A 23,808-nucleotide genomic window follows, 5' to 3' on the forward strand; every position below is an offset into this window, starting at 1 on the left:
CTGGACGATAGTTATTTAGAACAGCCGGGTCCAAAACAGGCTTTTTGAGGAGGGGTCTCACCACCTCCTCCTTCAAGGCAGTGGGGAAGACACCCTCCTTCAAAGAAGCAGTTATTACTGCCTGGAACCAGCCTCGTGTCTCCTCCCGGGCCGCATAAACCAGCCAGGAGGGGCACGGATCCAACAAACAGGTGGTGGAACTCAGCCTCCCCATGATCCTGTCCACATCATCAGGGGAAACAGGATCGAACTCAGTCCAGATAACATTATTTATTTATTTATTTATTTATTAATGGGATTTATATCCCGCCCTATCTCCCGAAGGACTCAGGGCGGCTAACAACAATAACATATAATAAGTACAGAAATTAAGATAAAAATAAAATTAAAATCATCTGTGCAATAAATTAAAATTAAAAATTAAAAATAAATTAAAAATTGTAAATATAATTAAAATGCCTGTCAGTCCAGGTCAGCCAGGCGGAAAAGGAGTGTTTTGAGGCCGCGGCGAAAGGACTGGAGATTTTGGGCCATCCGAAGCTCAGGGGGGAGCTGATTCCATAGGACTGGCGCTCCCACAGAGAAGGCCCTCCCCCTGGGGGTCGCCAGCCGACATTGTCTAGCCGACGGTACCCTGAGGAGGCCTTCTCTGTGTGAGCATACTGGGCAATGGGAATTCGTTCCCGGTAGCAGATGGTCCTGCAAGTATCCTGGGCCTAAGCCATGTAGGGCTTTAAAAGTAAGTACCAGCACCTTAAATCTCACCCGGAGGGCAACCGGTAACCAATGCAGCTCATGGAGCAGAGGTGTTATATGGGAGTATCGGGGAGTTCCCATCACTACCCGTGCAGCCGCATTCTGCACCAGCTGAAGCCTCCGGGTGGTTTTCAAGGGCAGCCCCATGTAGAGAGCATTGCAGTAGTCTATACGGGAGGTAACGAGTGCGTGGGTGACTGTACGTAGGGCATCTCAGTCCAGAAAGGGGTGCAATTGGTATATTAGGAGAATCTGGGCAAATGCCCCCCTAGCTACGACTCCAATATGATCTTCAAAACTGAGTCGTGAATCTAGGAGGACGCCCAGATTGCGTGCTCTATCAATGGGAGGTAACATCTCTCCTCCTATAATCAAAGATGGAACCTCTTGGACTAAACGAGATGACGGTATGTATAGCCACTCAGTCTTCGCCGGGTTGAGCCGAAACCTGTTCTTTCCCATCCAAATCTGTACCGCTTCCAGGCAACGGGACATCACATTGAGGGCATCACTGGGTTGGTTTGGGGTGGAGATGAAAAGCTGGGTATCATCAGCATATTGATGATACTTCACCCCGAAGCCACGGATGATCTCTCCCAGCGGCTTCATATAGATGTTGAACAGGAGGGGTGAGAGCACCGATCCCTGAGGCACTCCACAACTAAGGGGCCTAGGGCTTGACCTCTGCTCCACTGCTAACACCGTCTGTGAACGGCCCGAGAGGTAGGAGGAGAACCACCACAGAACAGTGCCTCCCACTCCCAACCCCTCAAGGCGACGCAGTAAGATACCGTGGTCGATGGTATCAAAAGCCGCTGAGAGATCTAATAGGACCAGGACAGAGGAATAACCTCTATCTCGGGCCCGCCAGAGATCATTCACCAGTGCGACCAATGCCGTCTCCGTGCTATACCCGGGTCTGAAACCCGATTGGTACGGATCCAGATACTCAGCTTCCTCCAGGACCAAAGGGAGCTGTCGTGCCACCACGCTCTCAACGACCTTTGCAAGAAAGCGAAGGTTGGAGACAGGACGGAAGTTGTTTAAAATAGCTGGATCCAATGCAGGTTTCTTAAGGAGGGGCCTTACCACTGCCTCTTTCAAGGCGGCAGGGAAATACCCTTCACTCAGTGAGGCATTGATAACTGCTAGGAGCCAGCCTCGTGTAACCTCCCGAGATGCATAGACCAGCCAGGAGGGACACGGGTCCAACAAACATGTGGTGGCACTTAGTTTCCCCATGATCTTGTCCACTTCATCCAGAGTCACAGGATCAAACTCTTCCCAAATGTTCTCGGCCAAATTCATCATTTTCCTCTCGTCAGATACTGCGCAGTCAGAGTCCAGACCAGCCCGAATCTGAGCAATTTTGTCCACCAGATATTTACTAAATTCCTCAGCCCGTCCTTGTAGGGGGTCCTCTCCCGTCCCTTGATTTAAAAGGGAGCGGACCACTCTAAATAGGGCGGCCAGGCGGTTATCTGCGGATGCAATGAGGGTGGTGAAGTAAGCGCACTTTGCCACCCTCATTGCCACAAGATAAGATCTAGAAAAGGATCTTAACTGTGTTCGGTCAGATTCGGACCGAATGCTCAAGACGGTCCGATTCCTCCACATCAGACTCCGCCCAGTCAGAGTCCAAGCCGGCCCGGATCTGAGCGATTTTGTCCATCAGATGATGACTAAACTCCTCGGCCCGTCCCTGTAAGGGATCCTCCCTCACCTCCTGGTTAAGGAAGGAGCGAGTCACCCTAAACAGGGCGGCCGGGTGATTATCTGCGGACGCGATGAGGGCAGTGAAGTAATTAGACTTCGCCATCCTCATCGCCACAAGATAAGACCTTATAAAGGTTCTTAGCTGCAATTGGTCAGATTCAGATTGGCTGGACCTCCAACCGCTCTCTAGACCCCATCTCTGACGCTTCATCTCCCGGAGCTCTGCAGAAAACCATGGAGCCCAGCGGGATCTGCGTCGGGTCAGGGGTTGCAAGGGTACAACACAGTCGAGTGCCCTGGCAGCCGCCCTTTCCCAAGCATCCACCAAGGCATCGACTGGGCTGTGAGTGAGAGCGATGGGTATAGAACCAAGTGCCATCTAGAACTGTTCCGGGTCCATTAGGCACCTGGGGCAGAACCACCTGGTCGGTTCCGCAGCCCAGCGGCAGGGGGTGGCATAACGGAAGACCAGCCACAGGAGATGATGATCTGACCATGACAGGGGAACAATGGTTGGTGAACCCCCTCCCAGATCATCCAACCACTGTCCAGACAGGAACACCAGGTCGAGAGTGTGACTCCCCACATGAGTCGGGCCCTGAATTACTTGGGTCAGGCCCATGGCTGTCATGGAAGCCATGAACTCCCGAGCTAACTCAGACGACCCTCCCAGTGAAGGCAGGTTGAAGTCACCCAGAACTATAAGCCTGGAGAACTCCACCGCCAACCCTGAGAGGGTGTCGAGCAGCTCGGGCAGAGCTGTTGCCACACAGCTGGGCACCAGGTATGTGAGCAACAAGCCCAACTGAGCCAGAGGGCCACATCTCAGGAGGATGGACTCACTCCCGGCCATCTGGACAATGGTGGTCTCCCGCAGTCTCCCAGACAACCACCGCCACCCCACCACCCCTGCCCTGAGCCCATGGCTGGTGTAGCACACGGAAACCTGGAGGGCATAACTCAGTCAGAGGAACCCCTCCCTCCGAACCCAACCAAGTCTCCGTGATGCACGCCAGATCCGCACATTCCTCCTCGATCAAATCCTGAATGAGGGGAGCCTTGTTAACGACGGATCTGGCGTTAAAATAAACCAGCCTAAGCTCAGGGGCCTGATCACCCTCATCCCCGGGCAAAGGGGTGCTAACCGGAGGGTCGGAGCGCGCCACTGCTCGAAGACAGCGGGGGCACGATCCCAGATGTTGATGCGGCCATCCGTGCAACCACCTGCTGCCATTCCCTATCATCATGGGGATTTGAAGCCCCACCCCAGCATTCACAGAACCAGCAGCCTCCACCCCCAACCCCATCCTGTCAGGACCCCTAAGAGGCCCAGACTGAGTGCCGGTTAATAATTCCCTCCCCACCCTACTATCCCTCCCCCTCCCTAACCTTTTAAAATAACCGGCTAAAAATGTATCAGGGACCTCTTAACACGTCTCAACCCGAGGCCCCTATCTAAGCCCAGCCACCTCTCGGAGTCCCAACAATTGGGCTCGTCATTAAGGGGAGTGTGGAAAAAGGCAGTTGGTCATACCCAGGAGGGAGGAACCCCCCTGAGGGCATACAAATCAGCTCCAGAGTAACGGAAACAAACCATGCAACAATAAAAATGTCCACATAGGGCAGATATTACAAATATTTACAATGGGTAGTTTGATGGAATGATGATATTCAGATGAAATAATATTGAGTCCAGTAGGTATGTCTCTCAGTCCACTAGTCCAGCTCAGCTCTCACCTGAGATGGCGATCAGAAAGGAAGCCCCAGCCGTCCTCTCACTCCGGTTGAGGAGTCCAACCTGGGGTGGACAGAGCAAGGAGTCCCCAGCCAAGCCTACCCCAACTGGTCTCTCACACCAGTCGGGCGGTTGATAACCAATCCAAGACCGTCCTCCCACCACGGTCAGGTCCCAGGCCCAAGCCAGACTGTCAATGGGGAGATCTTGATTCCAGCTGGGCATTAAAATGGCCATAATACCTGCCTGCCAGCACAGGAAGTAAGCCAGGTCACGGCCAATCTTCGGGCCGCCGGCCACTGTCGCCATTCTGGAGGGGGGGGCAAAAACATCCTCTCCCACAAGCACCCGCCCACTAGTCCAAACAATGTTACAGCAGCGAGCAAAAAGCATTCCCGGCAGTAATTTAATAATTCAGGCATCCCCCAACAAGTCCACCGTGGCGGGGCAAAAACCGAGTCTGATGTCCGGGCCAAAAAGCCACTGCCGCCATCCGGAAGGAGAGGGAGGGCTTCGTGCTGCTGAAAATGGCGCCTGCCAGCTGACAACAGTCCCAGCTCCCGATCAAGTTTCCAGCCGATCAAATCATTGCTGCTGCCCCTCCGTACAAGCGGGGAGTAACCACGGCGAGAAGACAGATGAAGGACACCTGCAGCAGTACAGCATTGCTCTCCAGGCCGGTAGGCCAGCGCCATCCGAAGCGCCGCTATCCGAAGGGGGAGGGGGGCTCAGTGCCGCCAAAAACAGCGCCCAGCAGACATCTCTGTGTCCAACCCCCCCAGAATCGCCCCACCATACCGTGCCACGGCTGGGCCTCCCTAAACTGAGCCATTTAGGACCCTTGTGGAGCGCACGTAGCTCAAGCTGCAGCCGCCATCTTGGGCAAAAAAAAACAAAAAAAACTTATGGGTCTGACCCACTACTATGAGGGGTCCGGGTGCCTTTTTAGGGGGAGGTCTTAAAGTGGAGGCTCAAAAAGGTTTTAGTAAGCTTCAATGGAAAACCGGGTGAATTTTTCCCAAAGGTCTGGGGAGTTTCAATTCCACTGTGACCGGGTTAATGATTCTCACAATAGGGAAAGGTCCCAAGAATTTTGGTCCTAATTTCTTGTTGAGTAGTTTAAGGCATAAGTATTTGGTTGACAAATAGACCTTTTCCCTAACTTGGAATGTTCTTTGGGGAGCTCTCTTTTTGTCAGCTTGCTTTTTATAGGTCTCAAAAGTCTTTTTTAAGGCCACCTTTATATTTTTTCAAACTTCTTCCCAACCCCTCACCCATTCTTTAAATGTCTGGGAAGTGGAGGGCAACTGAGGGTATTCTGGTATGGGGTTGAATTCTTTCCCTGTGGCTACACAGAAATGAGTGTATCTGGTACTGCTATGTACTGAATTATTGTAAGCTACCTCTGCGAAAGGGAGGAGATCAGTCCAGTTTGTTTGTTGGTAAGAGATGTAGCATCTAAGATATTGTTCCACCATTTTATTGGCGGATTCTGTGGCTCCATTAGTAGCTGGGTGAAAAGCAGTTGATAGGCCTTGAGATGATCCAATTAATGTAAGAAAACTTCTTCAAAATTTTGCTATGAGCTGCACCCCTCTGTCTGAAATTATTTGCTTAGGGGCACCATGTAGTCAGTAGATATGTTTTTGGAACAACTTGGTCAGGCATTGAGCCGATGTAAGTCCTTTGCAGGCGATCAAATGAGCCTGTTTTGAAAATAGGTCTATCGCAGACCAAATGACAGTATTTCCTCTACTGTCAGGTAGGTCTACTATAAAGTCCATAGCTATTTCTTCCCATGGTTGAGAAGGTTCGGCCACCAGTTGCAGTAACCCAGGGGTCTTTCCTGGGATTCTTTTCATGGTGGCACATACAGTACAGCTCTTGACATAGTTTCTTACGTCTCGTTTTAGTCCCGGCCACCAAAATTGCCAGCGAGTGAGATGTAGAGTTTTTAGATATCCAAAATGTCCAGCCTGTTTGACATCATGGCTGTGTTTGAGGGCATTAAAACAAAGAGCTTCAGGCAAGTACAACTTTCCCCTCTTGTAAGCCAGACCATCCCTGCATGTTAGGGATGTCTGATTGTCTTTAAACCATTGATCAGTGAGAAGTTCTCGCTTTATTTTCTTTACCCCGGGGTCATCAGGATTTGGGATCCTGTGAGGTGTGAGTTGGGCCGCAGTTTGTGGACTGGGGATAATTGCCTTGTTAACTTCTTCATGTTCGCTTTTGTACTGTGACAATCAGGAAACCACATCAGCTAGGAGGTTTTTTTCTTCCTAGTATGTACTTTAGAGTAAAGTTAAAACAGTTGAAGTACTGTGCCGATCGTACTTATTTTGGGGACAATTTGCAGGGAGTTTTAGTGCCTCTAAATTTTTGTGATCTGTCCATACTTCAAAAGGCACCTTGCTCCCTTCTAAATAGTGTCGCCAGCTTAATAGCCCCCACCTAATAGCAATGGCCTCCATCTCCCAGACTGTCCATCTCCTCTCGCTGTCAGTAAATTTCTTAGAGGTGTAACCACAAGGTTGCAGGACCCTACTTTTATTCTTTTGCATCCCACCAGGCTCAAGGTTGATTCAGCCTTCCATCCTTCCGAGGTAGGTAAAATGAGGACCCAGATTGTTGGGGGCAATAAGCTGACTTTGTAATAATGCCGCTTGGGGGGCACGAAAGCCCTAATAAGCAGGCATATACATAGAATGAAGGCTATTGCTAAGCACATTTGATTTGTGCTTAGATTGTAAGCTGCCCTGAGTCTTCGGAGAAGGGCGGGATATAAATGGGATTAAAATAAAATAAATAAATAAATAAACACAGCTCCGACTGCCACATTGCTGGTGTCAGCTTGAATTATGAAGGGTTCCCCTGGGCAGGGGTGCTTTAGAACCAGCTCAGCAGCAAATAGCCTTTTTAAATTCTTGAAAGCTGTCTGACAATTCATAGTCCATGCTAGTGGTTGGCCAGGTCATGGTTTACCCCCTCCCTTATGTTTTGAGTATTTCTGTAAGAGGTAGAACAATCTAGGCAAAAGAGGGAATAAATTGACGGTATAAGTTGGCAAACCCTAGGAAGCTCTGGAGCTGTTTGCGGGTCTTTGGGGGCTGCCATTCAATTATCGTTTTTACTTTGGCTGGGTCTATTTCAATACCCTCACTGGAAATTCTATAGCCAAGAAAATCTAATCAGGTTTGGTGAAATTCACATTTCAACAATTTGACATAAAGTTTGGCATTCAATAGTTTTTTTAACACTTCTCTGACCAGTTTTATGTGGTCAGTCATATTCATGCTGTATATCAGGATGTCATCAAGATACACCAGGACCCCTTTGTATAGGTGATCATGTAGGACCTCATTGATCAACTGCATAAATATGGTTCGGGCCCCTTGCAGTCCAAATGGCATGACTTTGGACTGGTAGCTTCCCAAGGGGCAGTTGAAGGCTGTCTTCCACTCATCCCCCTCCTTTATTCTCACCCGGTAATATGCTTCTCTCAGGTCTAATTTAGTGAAGACACTCCCCTTCACCAGGTGAGTTAGTAAGTCTTTCAGAGGGGGAGAGGGTATTTATTTTCCACACTCACAGCATTAAGACTCTTATAGTCTATGCAGAGACAAAGAGACCCACCTTTTTTCTCTTTGAACAACACAGGGGCACCCATGGTTGACTTGGCCCACTCAATGAACCCCCTCGGTAGATTTGTATCCACATATCGCTGCATATCTTCCATTTGAAAGGGGGGACATATCGTCCTTTCTTGGTCGGGGAAGTTTGCCCCCTGGTAACAGTTCAATGGAACAATCATCGGGATGGTGAGGAGGCAAGGTATCGCATTCTTTCTCACTAAATGCCTCCGCTAGGTCCTGGTACTTGCTGGGGATGAGCAGCTCACTGGGTGGCCGTAAGACTGCCATGTGCGCTCGCTCATTGGGTGGGCTAAATTCTTTTGTAACATCGGTTGAATCAATGGGGGGATTGGGCCCTATGGTTAGTCTCACAGTTCTCATTCCTTTTTCCCATCAGATAAATGGCTTCCATTTGTCTAGCCAGGCTAGTCCTAGAATCACAATTTCAGACATTTTTGGAGCTACCAGGAAGTGAATAAACTCCCAGTGCTTGCCTATTTCTAGGCGTAAGAGCTCTGTTAATTGTGTGACTAAAGTCCCTCCCATTAGGGAGCCATCGGCTTGCTCAAACCTTACAGGTTTGGAGATCAGCTTAGCCCGTATGCCCCGTCTCAAGACACATGACAGGCTAATGATGCATCAGGAGCAGCCAGTATTGACTAGCACTTTCAGGTCTACTTGTGCCCCTAACTTAGAGTTCATGAGTTTAGCAGGCAATAAAAAAGGTGGGACATGTCGACTCACCATCGGGTCATTCTTCCCTTCATCAACATTGTCAAAGCTAGGTAAAGTGGGGGCGGGTCTGGTCAGTGGGCCAGCATCCTCCTGGGTGGGGGATGTAACCTGGGTAACAGGCTCCTGGGTAGTCCAGTTGGACTTTTCTCTCAGTGGCTGCTGTGCGGGTTTCTTCCTCATTGTTGGTTCCAGTCTACTCTGCTGTTGCGGGAAAGGAACTGGGCAGTTCGCTGCTCGATGTCCCTGCTGTCCGCATCAAAAGCACTTGATCAGCAGACATGTAGTTGGTCTAGGTCTTTTGGCAGTAGCAGTAGTTGGGGGTTTTCAGGGGGGTGGTAGCCATTTGGGTCCTGGCTTTCGCACAGCTTCAGGTGGGAGAGGCTTCTTATAGCAGGCAAGCTGGATATCTTATTTCACTGCTGCCTGATACCATTCATGCAGCTAGTCAGGCACAGCTCAGTAGATACATGCCTGAGAAAGATGGTTGTCTAACCCTTCTCTAAAAAGTTGAATTATGGATTGCTCAGGCCATCTCTCTATCTGACCGGCCATCTTTCAAAACTCCCGCATGTACTCTAGGGCAGGCCGGCCAACGTGCTTTATCTTATGGATTTTTTCTTCTGCTTTGAGGGCAATAGATGGGTCCTCAAATCTTTCCCTCAACCCCAGGAGGAAAAGGTGGGGGTCCTCCAATTCAGGGGCCTGCTCGTTATATAAATTGTTCAACCACTTGGATGCTTCTCCCTCTAGGCTGGATGCAATCATATCGACCATAGCACCTGGGTCCAGGTAGAGATGGGCCCAGCATTTCAAGTGAGAGTGTACTTGGTTAAGGAAGAAAATCAGTTTCTCTGGGTCCCCATCAAAGGTTGCTCTGAAGGGTGGGCTCATCATTGGTTGTTGTGGCCCCCATTGCTGCTGGCCCCACCCTGGTTGTTGGTTCAATGACTGCCAGGGCCCCCATTGCTGTTGTTGTGCCCCCAGTTGCTGCTGGACCCCTCCAGGTTGTTGATTCAATGGCTGCCAGGGCCCTCAGTGCTGCTGTTGGAGCCCCAGATGCTGTCTGCCCCATTGGTGCTGCTGTAGGCCCATGGGTTGCACGTTTGGGCCCTGCTGCAGCCTCCCCTGCTGTGGTTGTCTGAGGGGAGGGTGCTGTTGGTCAGCGGGAAGTTGTGGCACCACCTGCTGTTGTAGGCCCCTCAATGGCTGTTGGATAGATGGGGGTTGCTCTTGTCTACTCTGGATTTTGGCTGCAGGGAATGGTAGTGCCCTCTGCTGCTGATCTACTAAGAGACGTGTTAGTCTCAAATGCTGTGGCACCTCCCTCACTTGTGGGCCCCTCAGTGGTTGCTTGGCACTCGGGGGTGGTGACCATTCTCCATGGGATTGTCGTCCCCCAAGTGGCTGTTGCTCTCCAGGCTTCTGCACCACCCCAATCTGTTGCAAGGCCTCTATTGGCTGATTTAGGCTCAGAGGTTGCTGCCCCTCCTTCTGTGGGGGTTGCCATACTCCCCACTGCTGAGGGGGCCCTAGGTCCTCTTCCTCTGTGGGACTGGAGGGCCTAGCAGGGAACTCCAGGGGTTGGAGGGCCGTTAGTTCTGCAAAAATGGGGCTGGGAGCCTCTTTTGGCAGGAGCTGTTCTGTGCTTCTCACTTCTAGTTCTTCAAACCTTTCTGCTAAATTGTCAATTGATTGGCAGATGGATATTTCCACTCAACTGAGTATTCAATCTCAGCTGGCCTGGCCACTCTCCACCGGTCTGGGGAATACGATGTGCAGGAATCTCTTTGTTGTCACCCCACCTCCTCTGCCTTTGAAGCCCAAGGCTGCTTCGAGGTGCCTGGAGTCTCCACTGGGCTTAATTCACTCTGATGACCAGACCAATTCTTCTGGTTGTTGGGGTCTATCTTCCAGCTGGGAGGATTGGGTCTAGCTCCCAGCTGAAACTCTTTCCCTGCTGGCTTCTTTGCTGGCCCTTCCCCCGCTGGGGTGGCTGCTGGTGCCGGGGAGCTGGCTTCAGACAATTTTTCTTCCTCCATGATGGGATCTTCCCCAACTCTTGCCAGACTGTCTCCCAAGCTTGGAGACAGTGATGGAAGGTCGGGAACCCCTAGTTAGTTTGTAAAGTAGGAGGATTCCAGCTTGATGACAAGTTGCTGACGTATAAGCTTTTCAAGTGACTCTGAGGCATTGTTTACCTTAAAAGTCCTTTATTAGCCCAATATACCAGCAAATGCTTGCTTGAGGAAGCTGGAATCTGAATCCCTTTCCCTTTTCACGATATATTAAACACAATTCTCCACCTTTCTATTTTTGTCATGAATCACATTCTCCAATTAATTTGAAGGATCAGTTTCTCTTCTGTTAGACAACCCACCAAGTTCTTATTTCCTTTTATTTCAGATGGCCTTGAGGTACAATCCTCCTCCTCCCTCCTCCCAGCCATGATCCTAGCTCTTAAAGGAATACACAAGTACAACATATGAAATAGCTGCTTCTTCATCTCTTGTCAAGCAAGAACATTTGATGTTAGCAGCATTGACAGTTAAATTCGCACGATCCCCTTTTGGGAAATTGAGTTCTGCTGTCCTCCAATTTACTCAAGGGTTCCATCTCTTTAGCCACTCCAGCCCTAGGATCATTGGGCATTCCGTGTCTGGGGTCACTACAAGTGTTCTGTCTTCCTCATGGGTCCCCAGGGATAGATGGATTGGTAAAGTGGTTAGGGTAGCAGGCACCCACCCACACTATGGACCCATCTAACTGGCTGAACGACATCGGCTGTTTCAGCCTCCTCACCAGGATGCCCAGGTTCCCCACTAGGGTCAGGCTGATGAGGCAGCGAGTGCAGCCAGATTCTATTAAGGCTTTTACCTTGACAGCTTCAGACATGGAGGGGGCCAATATCATCACTTGAGGATGTCTTGAGGATGGGCGTGATGGGTCCACTTACCAGGAGTTCACCCTCTGAGTTGTCCAAGGATTCTGCTCTCCCTGCAGTGTAGGCTGGAGTTCCCTGCCCACGCATGGCAGACGGTGGGGACTCTACAGCCTCTGTTGCTATCATAGCGGTTTCTCATGGTTTGGCTAGGGACTTCCCTGATTTTCTAGCCAGTGATCAGTCTGGGTTGCATTGAGGAACTTTCAAGCTGCACTCTATGGCACAGTGTCTATATTTCCCACATTGGAAACAGCCTGTTGATTTCTTGGCTGTGGGTGGTGGTTTTGCTGGTTTGTGTGATGGCTCAGGAGGGGAGCAGCCCCACAGTTTTCTCTGGCAGTACCTCTTCCATAGGTCGATCTCTTGCTTCCTCCGCTAGGATGTACCATTCGTCGAGTTGGCGTGGGTCCCCTCGAGGCAGGCAAGCATCATACAGGTCATAGTTTAGGCCATCTTTGAAGTGGCTAACTGGTCTTCTGGCCAGTTCAGCTTGTTGGCGATGGCCTGGAATTCTTGTGTACATTCGGCTACCGAGCATCTGCCCTCCCTCATTGTTTTGATTCTCTCAAGGACTTTTCAGTCAGCCAGGGGGTCCTCGAACTGCCTCCTCAGAGAAGGCATGAAATTGTGGAGCTCTGGGGCATCGGAATCATGCAGGTTCACCATCCAGTCTGTGGCCGCCCCGTCCAAAGCAGATTGCACAATACAGATGCAGGCTTTCTCGCTGGGGATGTCTCGCCCATACTCTTCCATGTAGTTAAGGACTTGGATTAGGAAGAACCCCAACCATTGCAACTCCCCCCTGAATTTTGCGTCCAGCAGCGGGAATCTTTGGACAGATCGGTACCTTCACCGCTGGTGGTATTGTCTCCCATCCTGATTGTCATCTGTGGCTTGGCAGGGAGTGGGGGCTGCTGAAATGGTAACTGCTGTCTCAGTGGATGTCCCCGGGACTTCAGCATTCAATTACCCCTCAGTGTCTCACTGGCTGTGGTCCAAGGTAGTGTTGTGACCTCGGGGTTCAGGTTTCTCACCTCCAAGAGAGCCAAGGCTTTTTTTCATCAGGTCAATAGCTTTCTCTAGGATCCAATTTGAGTGCTGTGTGTGATCTCCTTCCTCTTTGCTAAGGTGAAGGGATCTCTCCATTTCTTGCTTCCATCCAGGTTGGTAGCTACCACATCTCAGGGTCATCTTGCTTGATCTTTTCTCCTACTCGTCTTCCTTTCCAATGCCCATCAACCACCGAGGTTTGTGGCTGCATGTCTCTCCCACTTCTTCTGTGGAGGACATCTTGGAACCCAACAGTTATTATTATTATTATTATTAATTTTATTTGTATACCGCCCTTCTCCCGAAGGACTCAGGGCGGTGAACAGGGCAATACATGTTAAAAAGACAGAATACAAAAATTAAAAAAGATTAAACAAAGTGCCCAGAACTCTTAAATAGATTAAAACACATTTAAAAGTAATAAAAACCCAACCCCCTCCCATCAGGCTAGGCCAGCTTGTTCAAAGAGATACGTCTTTAGATCGCGCCGGAAGGAGCGAAGGTTGGGCGCCATCCGGAGCTCAACCGGAAGACGGTTCCATAAATCCGGCGCGCCCACAGAGAATGCCCTCCCCCTGGGGGCCACCAGTCGGCATTGGGCGGAGGGAAGTTGATGCCGGCCGCAGGTGCTCCCCAAGGTATTCCAGACCCATGCCATGTAGGGCTTTGTAGGTCAATACCAGCACCTTGAACCTCACCCAGAAGACAACTGGGAGCCAATGCAGCTCACGGAGCAGAGGTATAACATGGGAGTATCGGGAGACTCCCAACACAACTCTCGCGGCTGCATTCTGTACCAGTTGGAGCCTCCGAGTGGTCCTCAAGGGCAGCCCCATGTAGAGTTGGCAGGGTCCCGGCCAGAGGGAGGGCTCCCCCTTTGTGGTGGGTTCCTTCTTCCCTGCCTTGTGGTCCGACATAGTATTTTTTGCAAAGTCCCCTGGTAAGGGTATTTCTTCCAGGTAGACTATTACTGCAGGTCCTGTCTAATGTCAGGACCCACTTCAAACCCACATCTTAAGAAAGCAGAAATCCTGGAAACAGTTTCTTCCAACAGGAACTTTTATTAAGAGTAGGTGATAGCAAGCATAATAGACAGGATCTGAGATTTCCCACGCAGAGCAATAGGTTAAAGTATCCCCAAACTAGGCCCCACCCCATAATCCGCCCTTCCAGTATGGGACAGCCAATCCCCAGGTGTTAAGTCCAGCATGGTAAAAGGGGAGATAACATTGGCCCATCTCCAGCTCACATAGCGATGGATCGGTGGCTTATTCATCCCTTCCTCTGAGAGTGTAGAAATAAACCAGGCACTGGGTTACATTCCTTATTCCCTCCTTTGTTCTAGCTGACAGTTTAGGAAGATAAAGATCAGAGAGAGATAGTGCAGGAAACAAATTGTTACTTTGTAGTGAGCAGAGGACACAGGGGCAATAAAATGAAGCAAAAGGTTACATTGTAGCAAATAGAAGAAGAGAAAGCAATAACCCTGCAGACATATCCCCCCTCCCCCTTGAGTATGGCAGAACCCAGGGAAAGGTGAGATTTGGGCTTAAATCAGAGGGGATAGAAATGAAATAGGAATGGGTTCTGTCAGTATCTCTGTGTTAAGTAATTACAGTATTCATAAGCTCCATGTATAGACTAAAATATACTTGACTGCTTATAACAATTTGATTCAGTGCTGATCTATGTTTATCTGGGGGAGAAAAAGTTTTTTATTTCTATTTTTAATTCCTTTTCTTCTAGTACTGTTCTATGGAACAAACGTCTACAGGTACAGATGCAGAGTATGTACAACAATTCTACGATCTTCTCACTGCCTCCATTGATATATCTAGAGACTGGGCAGAAAAAATCCCAGGATTTACTGATCTCCCTAAAGAAGATCAAACTTTACTCATAGAATCAGCTTTTTTGGAACTTTTTATATTGCGGCTATCTATAAGGTACATCTGAGACTCAATAGTGGAAAACTCATTATTGTATAATTTGCTTGAAAAAAACATTAAAATAAAATATTTGTTTTATGGATTGATAACTTACAACCCATCTTGTTTATATAGATAAGCTGCTGTTTTTCCTCTTGTTAGGATGGTTTTGTGGGATATTTAAGCAAGTAGGAGTGGATGAAGCAGAATTCTGGAATAATAATCAAACGCCTTATTGGGCTAGTTTATACATGCAGTAGATCATATAGTAAAACTAATAATCAAATCTTTCCTTCGTCTTTCACTGAGATGAGAACATTCACTGGAACCATTAACTGCCTTGTATAACTTATGGTGAGACCTGGCTATAGGTAGTATGATTCTGCTAGTTCTCTTAAATGTTTTAGAAGTTTTAAAAAAACAACTTTAAATAGTAATAACTATTCTTTAAATAGTTGTACTATTGCTTTAAAAAGACAGTAGTACTATTGATATTATAACTCTGAATAAGATCTGTATAAGCTTGCAATTTCCCAGAAGGAACAAAATGGAGCTTCTCTACCCACAGTGCTTCTGGATTTCCGAATGGTAGGGTGGAGTCTTTGAATGATTATGTTTAGTATGCCAGTTGCAACAGTTCCTGAAGTGGTTGGATATGGCAATACTTCCTGATGCCATGGTTACATCCCAATTTGATCAATGAAATGATGCTATCCTAAAAGAATATTTCAATGGTTAAATGAGTATCAAATGTACCACTAAAGCTGCTAAATGGTATGGAATACTTAAAAAAGTGTTGAAACACCTGCACGGGTTCTTTACTATTTTCTGGGTACAATTTAAGATACTGCTTTTAATATTTAAAATAGCTTGGCAATCTAAGAAGCTATAGTATCTCTCTCAATATGAACCTACAGTATTTGGATATTTAGGAGACATATTGTAGCTTTTGGGCAAATTGATTCATTAGGCATATGAGAAAGAGTTTTCTTTCTCTTTAGGCTTTCACAATAGTCAAAGCCTTTCTCTTCACTATGTCTTTGGAATTTGAATTTTAATTGTTTTTATTAGATTCTCTGTTTTCCATTCTTAGTCACTTTGAATAACCTTGGGAAGAAAAACAGGAATAATATTTAGTTCACTGACTGACTGATTGACTGACTAATCATCTGGATATTATTGTTGGTGTTATTAATGTTATTACATTATTATAACATACTAAGTATTTTGTTGTAAGGATTTGATTTCATGGAAGAACATTAAAACATGTGACTTACCTATCTGAAATGATACCATCCAGGAATATATTTGTAACTATCTATATAAGTGAGTGGCTGAAATTTCAAGTCCATCTAAGTTCATCTTCCAACTGGCTCCATTTTTTTTATCTCCAATCAGCTGCTCTGTCAATCCACCAACATAGGTAGAAGAACACTCAGAATTTCACCCTAAATAGCTACAATTATATTCAGTTATTATCCTAATAAAGTGGGTGTGAGATCAGCTTGCTTTAATGCCCTAAATATAACATATTTCAAAATAAAAAACATGTATGGATCTATTGTGGTATTTAGCTAATGTGCATTATGCAGCAGGATATATATTGAAAAGTTAGCAGTATTCATAGTGTATGTCTTCTTTTTTATCATTGAAGATCTGACATTAGTGAAGACAAGCTTATTTTCTGCAAAGGGCTTGTACTTCATCGACTTCAGTGCCTTCGTGGATTTGGGGAGTGGCTTGATTCAGTTAAAGATTTTTCTTTAAATTTACAAAGCCTCAACCTTGACATCCCAGCCTTAGCATGTTTGTCAGCTCTAAGTATGATTACAGGTTAGTATTCTTTTGATTCAAAATAATTTTGCTTTATGGATATTTATATTCCACCATATGTGAGTAAATTTCCATCTTAATAAATTCCAAAAAAATGTATCCCTATGATGTAATTTAAAATTTTAAATTACATTAAAATACATTACACCTTTTTAATAATCAGACTTAAAAAAAATAAAAATTACAATATGAAGTGTACAGATTATATGAAAGATTCAACTGAATTCATTTTGCTAAGTTTTCCAGGACATCACAGCACCATTAATATAATATCGTAACTGGTGAAATATTGCATATCCTCAGCCTGAGCTTCCAATTTTCTGGCTACTGCTGGTACAAGGCTTAGTTATCTTTATGACTTTGAGTCTTAAGGACTCTGACAGTCTTTAAGAAGGACCTGGAGACCTAGTTCTTCACTCAGGAATTTGGCCAGGAAGTTAGATATGCTTGACTATACAATATGAGTTGTGTGGTGCAGTATGTTTTTACTTTATTATGTGTTCTTATTTTTATCATTTCCCATGTATTTAATGTTTTGAATACAGTATTTTTCATTTGCTCTACAGGCATATTTGGCGAATGAGTGATATACATTTATTTAAAAAATATGTGTGCACATATATAAATAAAGAAACATGCATATATAAAAGCAAATCATTCAGAAAGAACACTTATGGGATGGAAAGCAAATGAGAGAAGCTTTCCTGGAACAGGAAGGTAGAGAGGCACAGCAGCAGAATTGGGTAGATGTAGCAGTCTCTAGTCCGATCAGAATACTTTTCATGATGTTGCCAAACTGGACAATATTTAGCAGGATTTTCTTCAGATGCTTAGAATCAAGTAAGTATGAGCATATGATAAGAATAGCTTAAGTCTTAAGTCTGGATATCCTCAAAGGAAGATATTTATAGAAATCTGCATTTAAATTAAACTTGTGAACATTTTGCCCCAGGACATACCTATACTGAAATATAAACCTGTTATTAGTTTTATACCCATCAAGTGTTGAACATTGGAATGCATCTAGCAAAAGGGTGGAGATTCAACAGCAATACTCTTGATATCACTCTGATCACTTCTCCTTCCCGTCCCAAAGGACACCACTGATATCAGTTTAACTTCAGTACAAAAGAATCCTAGAGTCATATTTTGTGTGTGAAGGTGTGAAGTTAATTTGCCTCCTTGTGGTGCACCATGGATTAGTGTGACAGTGTGAACTTAATAAAGTAGCAACTGAGGGCAGCCAGACTACTCTGTAGGTTTTCCTGGCTCTCTAAATACATGGCAACAAAAAAAATGGACCTTTTCAGGCCCAAATGATAAAAGAGATTGGTAATTGTGGGATGGTCTCACGAGGTCGATGGATCGTTAAGGTGCTTCCAAGTGAAAGGCATAACGCAGAGATGCAATCATATGAAGCTTTATTTAACGATAAAGTAAATAGAAAGAGTTTCCTGGCATGGAGGCCTCCATGCCTGGATTGTAAGCTAGCAGAAGAGAGAACAGAGAGCAAGCAAGCATAGCATAGCTGGACTAGACTAGACAAAGAGCAGCCCCTGAGGTACCTAAGTACCCTCTTAACAGCAGTCCAGTGGAATTCCTTTGGGTGTTCCACATGCCTGGACAATAGATTCACAGCTAAAGCTATGTCAGGCCTGCTCCAATTGCTGATGTATAGCAAGGAGCCAATCACAGATCTGTAAAGCGTGTTATCTGTGAACTCAGGACCGTCCTTGTGAGTGTGATTGTAATAGTCACTTTGTATCGGGCTACGCGTTGGGTTAGATTCTGCCATTTTGCATTTGGACAATAACTCCTCTATCTTTTCTTTCTGAGATAGAGCGAACCCTTTGTGGAGCAACCATGTATTTCCCCCTTCCTGCTGGTAGCCAGGAGGGGCCCTCACATAGATCTGCCAGTCCAAGTTGGTGTGGAGGTAAGCTGTCTGGATGTCGAATTGGAAGACTTCCTCCCCCAGAGCGGCTGCAGTTACGAGGGCGGCTTTGACGCTCTCTGCCCGGACGTTTGGAGAGTAGGTCTCCCCGTAGTCCTCCATGTAGCACTGGGCGAACCCCTGAGCTACCAAATGGGCCTTATACAGGTAGAGGCCATTGGCAAGTGGTTTGGCCTTGTAAACCCACCTTGTGCCAATGACTTTCCTCTCCTTTGGTGGTTGCTGGGGGGTGAAGACCTTGAGTCTTCTTAGGCTGTCCATTTCCTTCTCCATCGTGAGCTGCCATTTCTCCTGTTCTTTGATGGGCAGCTCCTGGATGTCAGAGAAGGATTTTGGGGTGACCACAACGCTGTTGACAGATGCGATGTGCCCAATGTCGATTCTCTTTGGTGGGATCCCTTTGTTGGATCGCTTTGATCTCCAGACCTTCTGCCACTCACCACCCTTTTCTTCTGTGGGTCTCTGAGGCATCGCTGGGGGTGAAGACAGCGTGTCTTCCCCCTTGGGAATGGACGGCTCATCCTCCCCATCTGATCCAGGTAGGATGACATCTTTGTCTTGTTCCTCACTTTCGTCGGTGGCAGGGTAGGTGGTCGTCTCAGGTGATGTCGTGGTTGGTGTGTCCTTGCTGGGTCGGTTGATATATGGGCTCAGATCATTTGAGTGGATCTGGGTCCAATTGGAGTCCTCTTCGAAGGAGGCAGATTGGGAAGTCACAATCCTGCCCCCTTCTCCCAGGAAGCGGTAGGCCTTGGAGCCAGGAGCATAGCCCAAGAACCTCAGTCTCTGGGAGACAGATCTCCCCTTCTTCTGCAGCTGCTTGGGGATGTGCACCCAAGCGTAGGAGCCAAACACACGCAAGTGTCCCAGACTTGGTTTCCTACCATGGACCAGGAAATATGGGGTCTGGTTCACAACACTGCTTCAGGTGCGGTTTAAGGTGTAATTGGCGTATTTCACCGCCTCTGCCCAGTAAGATTCTGCGACCCCAGCGTCCGCAATCAGACTATGCACCATAGTTTGCAGGATTCCATTTCTTTTCTCTGCTACGCCATTTTGAGCAGGGGTGAATGGTGCAGTAAGAAAATGGCAGATGCCCTTACGCCTTACCCAGTCCTGGAATTTTCGAGACATGAACTCAGCCCCGCGGTTGCTCTGCAGTTGTGCGATCTTGGTCTTATACTGGGTCTCTACAAAGTTGTACAGTGATTTTATAGCGTCAAAGGCTTCGGATTTTTCTGTGAGGGTATACACGTGGCCGTACCGTGAAAAATCATAATAACCGCCAAAGTTCACCAGCTGTGAGTCCATCTGGAATGCTGGAGTACAAGTTAGTATCCAGTGAACTCAGTAGAGTGGTATATGCTTTCCTATGATACCACTCTTCTTGGGGTCCCCAGGGAAGAGGTGGGGGGTCCAGAACCATCTCTAGAGTCCCTTGCTCTAATAGATATACCTGCACTTCTTTATTCCATCTGCTGAAATTCCCCCCCCCCAAGCTGTAGTTTCTCAAAATTATTTGAGAAAGCAGGGGCAGATAGAGGGGAATCTTTCATAGCTCTATATGCATTGTTATAGATCTGTGAACTTTCCATTGATGTGAATGGAAGAGGGATCCCTCTGCTAGAAGGTGGTGGTATTTTTCTCTGATTTTTGGATAGCTCCGAATGAGCATGCTCGGAGTTGGGGGCGGGGTTCATTTGTGCCCATGAGGCAGAGGGAGCGCTTCCTGCTTCTGTAGTAGGCCCAGGAATTTGGGCCTGAAAAGGGACTGAGGGCCGCAAAAGCTCCGAAGATTCCTCCTGAAGCTCCCCCCCGGCACTGGAATACTCACCGGGGGGCGAAGATCGCAGGATGGAGGCTGGATGGTACATGGATTGCCCGGATTGCCTGAATTGCCCTGAGAAGCCCATCGCTGGTCCTGAAGAACCTGGGGGTGGCTGAAGACAGATCTGGAGGGGGGCCCTCTTCCAAAGCCCCCCCCGAAGACCATCTGGCAAGCAGGGCGACTGGGCGGCAGCAAAAAGTAGGCTGGGGGCCCCGGGGGTTCACTGGGGGCCCTCTGGGGTTGCAGGACATAGTTGGAAGGCTCCAGGCTGGACGCCTCCCAACAGTTAGGCCCCGGGGAGAGGATTGGAGGCCTTGGGTGGCGAGGGAGGCTGGCTACCCCCGATGTTGAGGCTGAAGTCATTTTAGCCTCCAGAGCTGCAAGCAGGGTCCGGATAGTTGCTCCAATCTCTGCTGCAGTAGGCTCGGCTGGGCAGGCTTTGGGGGCATCACAGGCCTTGAGGCTTTCTGGTGGGGAAGACCAGGGGGTTTCCATGCCGCTTTGGCTGGATGCTACCGATTGCTGGGCCTCCAGGCTTGGTTGAGGCCTATCTTTATCAGACCATGTGGGTGTCCTGGGGGCCGCCATCTTGTTTCCGGTTGCCCCAGGAAGCTGTTGGTCACAGTTTGGCGGGAAATTTCACGCCAAAAGCTCTGGGGTCCCGGGGTCACTCAGGGTGGCCAGCGCCATGTTAGGGGGCCTCGTGGGCGCTGGGGAAGGACTCACCCGGTGTCCAGAGGCCTCCTGCGCTGGCATCCCCCGTGGAGAGGCTTGTGGTGTCCTTTGTGCTGCAAGAAGCGTTAGTAGCAGCTCCTTGCGTTCCTGGTCAGTCATCTGGTCCACGCGGCACCTGTCTTGGGCCTGGGCCGTTTCTGCTGCGTCTGGGCAGTCTTGGGTGGACTGCAAGCCTTCCATGCTTCCCTCTGTGGCTTGCAGTTGTAGGGAGGCATGCGAAGGGGTCCCTGGTGCTCCGCTGGGTCCTTTGAGGGAATAGAGGTCATCTGTGCTCTCACCTGGAGTGGAGCTTGCGTCAGGGGCTGGATGCAGGGCAGCTGTCTTTAATTGAAGACTCCTTGTCAAATTCATCAGTAATATTATTTGAATTTGCCAAATCAATGTCAAGGGGCTCAGTAGATCCAAGAACCAATATGTTTCTGAACTTTTATTGGACAGTAACATAGACATGGCCATCCTCCAAGAAACACACATAGAAAACAAAAGAACCGTAACTCAGAAGAGGCAAGATTCATGGCTACAACCTGTTGGGAGCCACCTGCCACCATGGGTATGGTATTACTACTTATGTTAAAAAGAATGTAGAGAATGCCTCCCTGTTGTCAGCCTCTACAAACAATGTACACTAAGTAGTTTCCAAACTAGGCAATCTAATAATAGTGAACATCTATATACCACCTCTGATAGCATCAAGCTGCATCAAAACAATTCATGCAGGTGATTTCAATCGCCATCACATTAATACTTTTCCACTGATGACAATGGCAAATAATTGTCCATCTGAACAGCAAAGTCCAACTGATTTTCAACACTAAAAAGAAGGGCACGTTTAAATCAGTGGCATGGAACTGCAAATCCAGACATATGCATTATCACAGAAGGCCCAAACTCTCAGCCAATTTCCATAAACAGGAAAGTAATGGATATATTCCTGCACAGCCAACATCCTCCTATCTTGGTAGAAGTTGTAATCTAATTTCCCCTAGTTTGCTCTATCCCTAGATCCAGATGGAACTTTTAAAACCAAACTGGCTCAAATTTGCTGAAAAGCTTGATAAAGTTATAAAGTGGATTCCACCAAGTAGTCAGCACTATTATAGATTCATGAAGGCAATAATCGCCTCAGTGAAAAAAACATATACCTCAAGGATTTAGAATACATCCAGAATGGAATGAAGAGATTGGAGGACTCTACCAGACCTTCTTACAGAGTAGTGATCCAGAAATCACTGACAATCTCTTACACAGCTTGGGTGCAGCTTAACGTAAGAAGAGAGAGAGAACCACTAAAGAGAACCACTAAATAAAGAGAACCACTAAATAAAGAGAACCACTAAATTTCAGCAAATCCAGCAGGACCTTATTAAGGAAATTGGGTGGAGCTAGACAACCCACATGACAAACACACAATGTAACTCCTGACCAAATAGTCTCTCAAGTTGTATCTCTCTCCAAAACTCCAAAGGACACTCCACTCTCATTAAGAATGCTTTTCAGCAAAAAGGCCGAAAACTTTCTAATACTCTTGTCCCTTCTCTGTAAAGGAATTTGACACTGCCATTGGTAGTCTGAAATGTGGTAAAGCACCAAGTTTTGATGGCATACATCCAGACTTCCTGATAAACTCTGGGAGACACAAACGGAATTGGATTGGTAAATTCCTCTCAGATATAGTTTCCAATGGCTACCTCCCACCAGAATTCAAAAAAACTAAAATAATATCACTTCTAGAACTTGACAAACCAGAAGACAGAGTTGAAAGCTACCACCCAATTGCCCTTTTGGTGCTGCTACAAACTCCTGGAAAGATTAATTATAAACAGAATAGGTCTCATAATAGATGAACATCTGCCTGTGGAACAAGCCAGCTTCTGACATGACCAGAGTTGAGTAGACAAAGTGCTAAACCAACAGGCTACATTGAAGCAGGATTCCAATTATGTGCTTTCACTTTAACAACAAACTAGCATACGAAGCCCTGAATGTCTATTTAAACAACTTACTGCCCTGTGAGCCCCACCCAAGGTACCTTGGAGTAACATTGGACTGACTCTCTCCTACAAGAAATACCTAGAGAATATGGTGGCAAAAATCAATATTATGAGCAACATACTCTAGAAATTTTGTGAAACTAAATGGGGAATGTCCACTGCCACCCTCAGGTCATTAGCACTAGGGTTGGTCTACTCCATAGCAGAATATTGTGCCCCTATATGGCTTAACATACTAGTAAGTTATACGCCAGACTCAACAGCACCATGAGAATTATAAGCAGATGAACTAAAACCATTCCAACTTGCTGGCTTCCTGTCCTGAGCCATATAGCACCATCAGCTTTAAAGCAAGATGCAATAGTGATGGAATACAGAAAAATTATGAACAACTCACTCCTAATGGTGGATGCCTACCTTTCTCATTTAACAACAGAAGACTCATCCAGGACCCCACCACACCCCAGCACTTGCACAACATCTGCCTAATAACTTTAACATTGATTGCCAATGGAAAGCCAAAAGGGTCGTGAAATGCCCAGACATAAGAAGATATACAAATGTCCACACAAAAAAGGTGCCAGACTTTGAACTACCACATCAGCAATGGACAATCCTGAATAGGATTCACACCTCACATGGCATCAGCCAGGCCTCTGTATAAATGGGGTATAGTATTCTCCCCTCAGTGTGACTGAGGGGTCCCACATCAAACTGTAGATCACATCGTGACTGGCTGTAAGCTGAGGGCATATACCAATCCAGTATCTGGTTTTTTTAATATAAATGATGCTGTGCTTCAGTGGTTAGATGGCCTAAACATTAAACATAGATCTTTTTAACATTTATATTTTATTGTGTTTTACTAATCAAGGTGCAATGTTAATGTAAGAACCCACCTCAGCCCACATCTTAAAAAAGTAGGACTCTTGGAGACAAGATTTTCCAAGCAGGAACTTTTACTAAGAAAT

At 47.0% G+C, this 23,808-nt stretch overlaps 1 protein-coding gene across 2 annotated transcripts in view; it reads left to right on the forward strand.

The window, feature by feature from the left end:
* NR4A3 (nuclear receptor subfamily 4 group A member 3) overlaps window positions 1-23,808 on the forward strand; it is a 67,397-nt gene that overhangs the window by 28,338 nt on the left and 15,251 nt on the right. The window contains exons 6-7 of one of the 2 annotated variants that reach the window (XM_081343496.1): window positions 14,315-14,514; window positions 16,151-16,329. In XM_081343496.1, the coding sequence (XP_081199622.1) occupies window positions 14,315-14,514; window positions 16,151-16,329 (379 nt within the window). The remainder of the gene's footprint in view (window positions 1-14,314; window positions 14,515-16,150; window positions 16,330-23,808) is intronic. The other variant, XM_081343497.1, reaches the window with a different exon arrangement.

The sequence above is a fragment of the Vipera berus genome (genome assembly GCF_964194415.1).
Source record: "Vipera berus genome assembly, chromosome: Z".
Taxonomy (NCBI): domain Eukaryota; kingdom Metazoa; phylum Chordata; class Lepidosauria; order Squamata; family Viperidae; genus Vipera; species Vipera berus.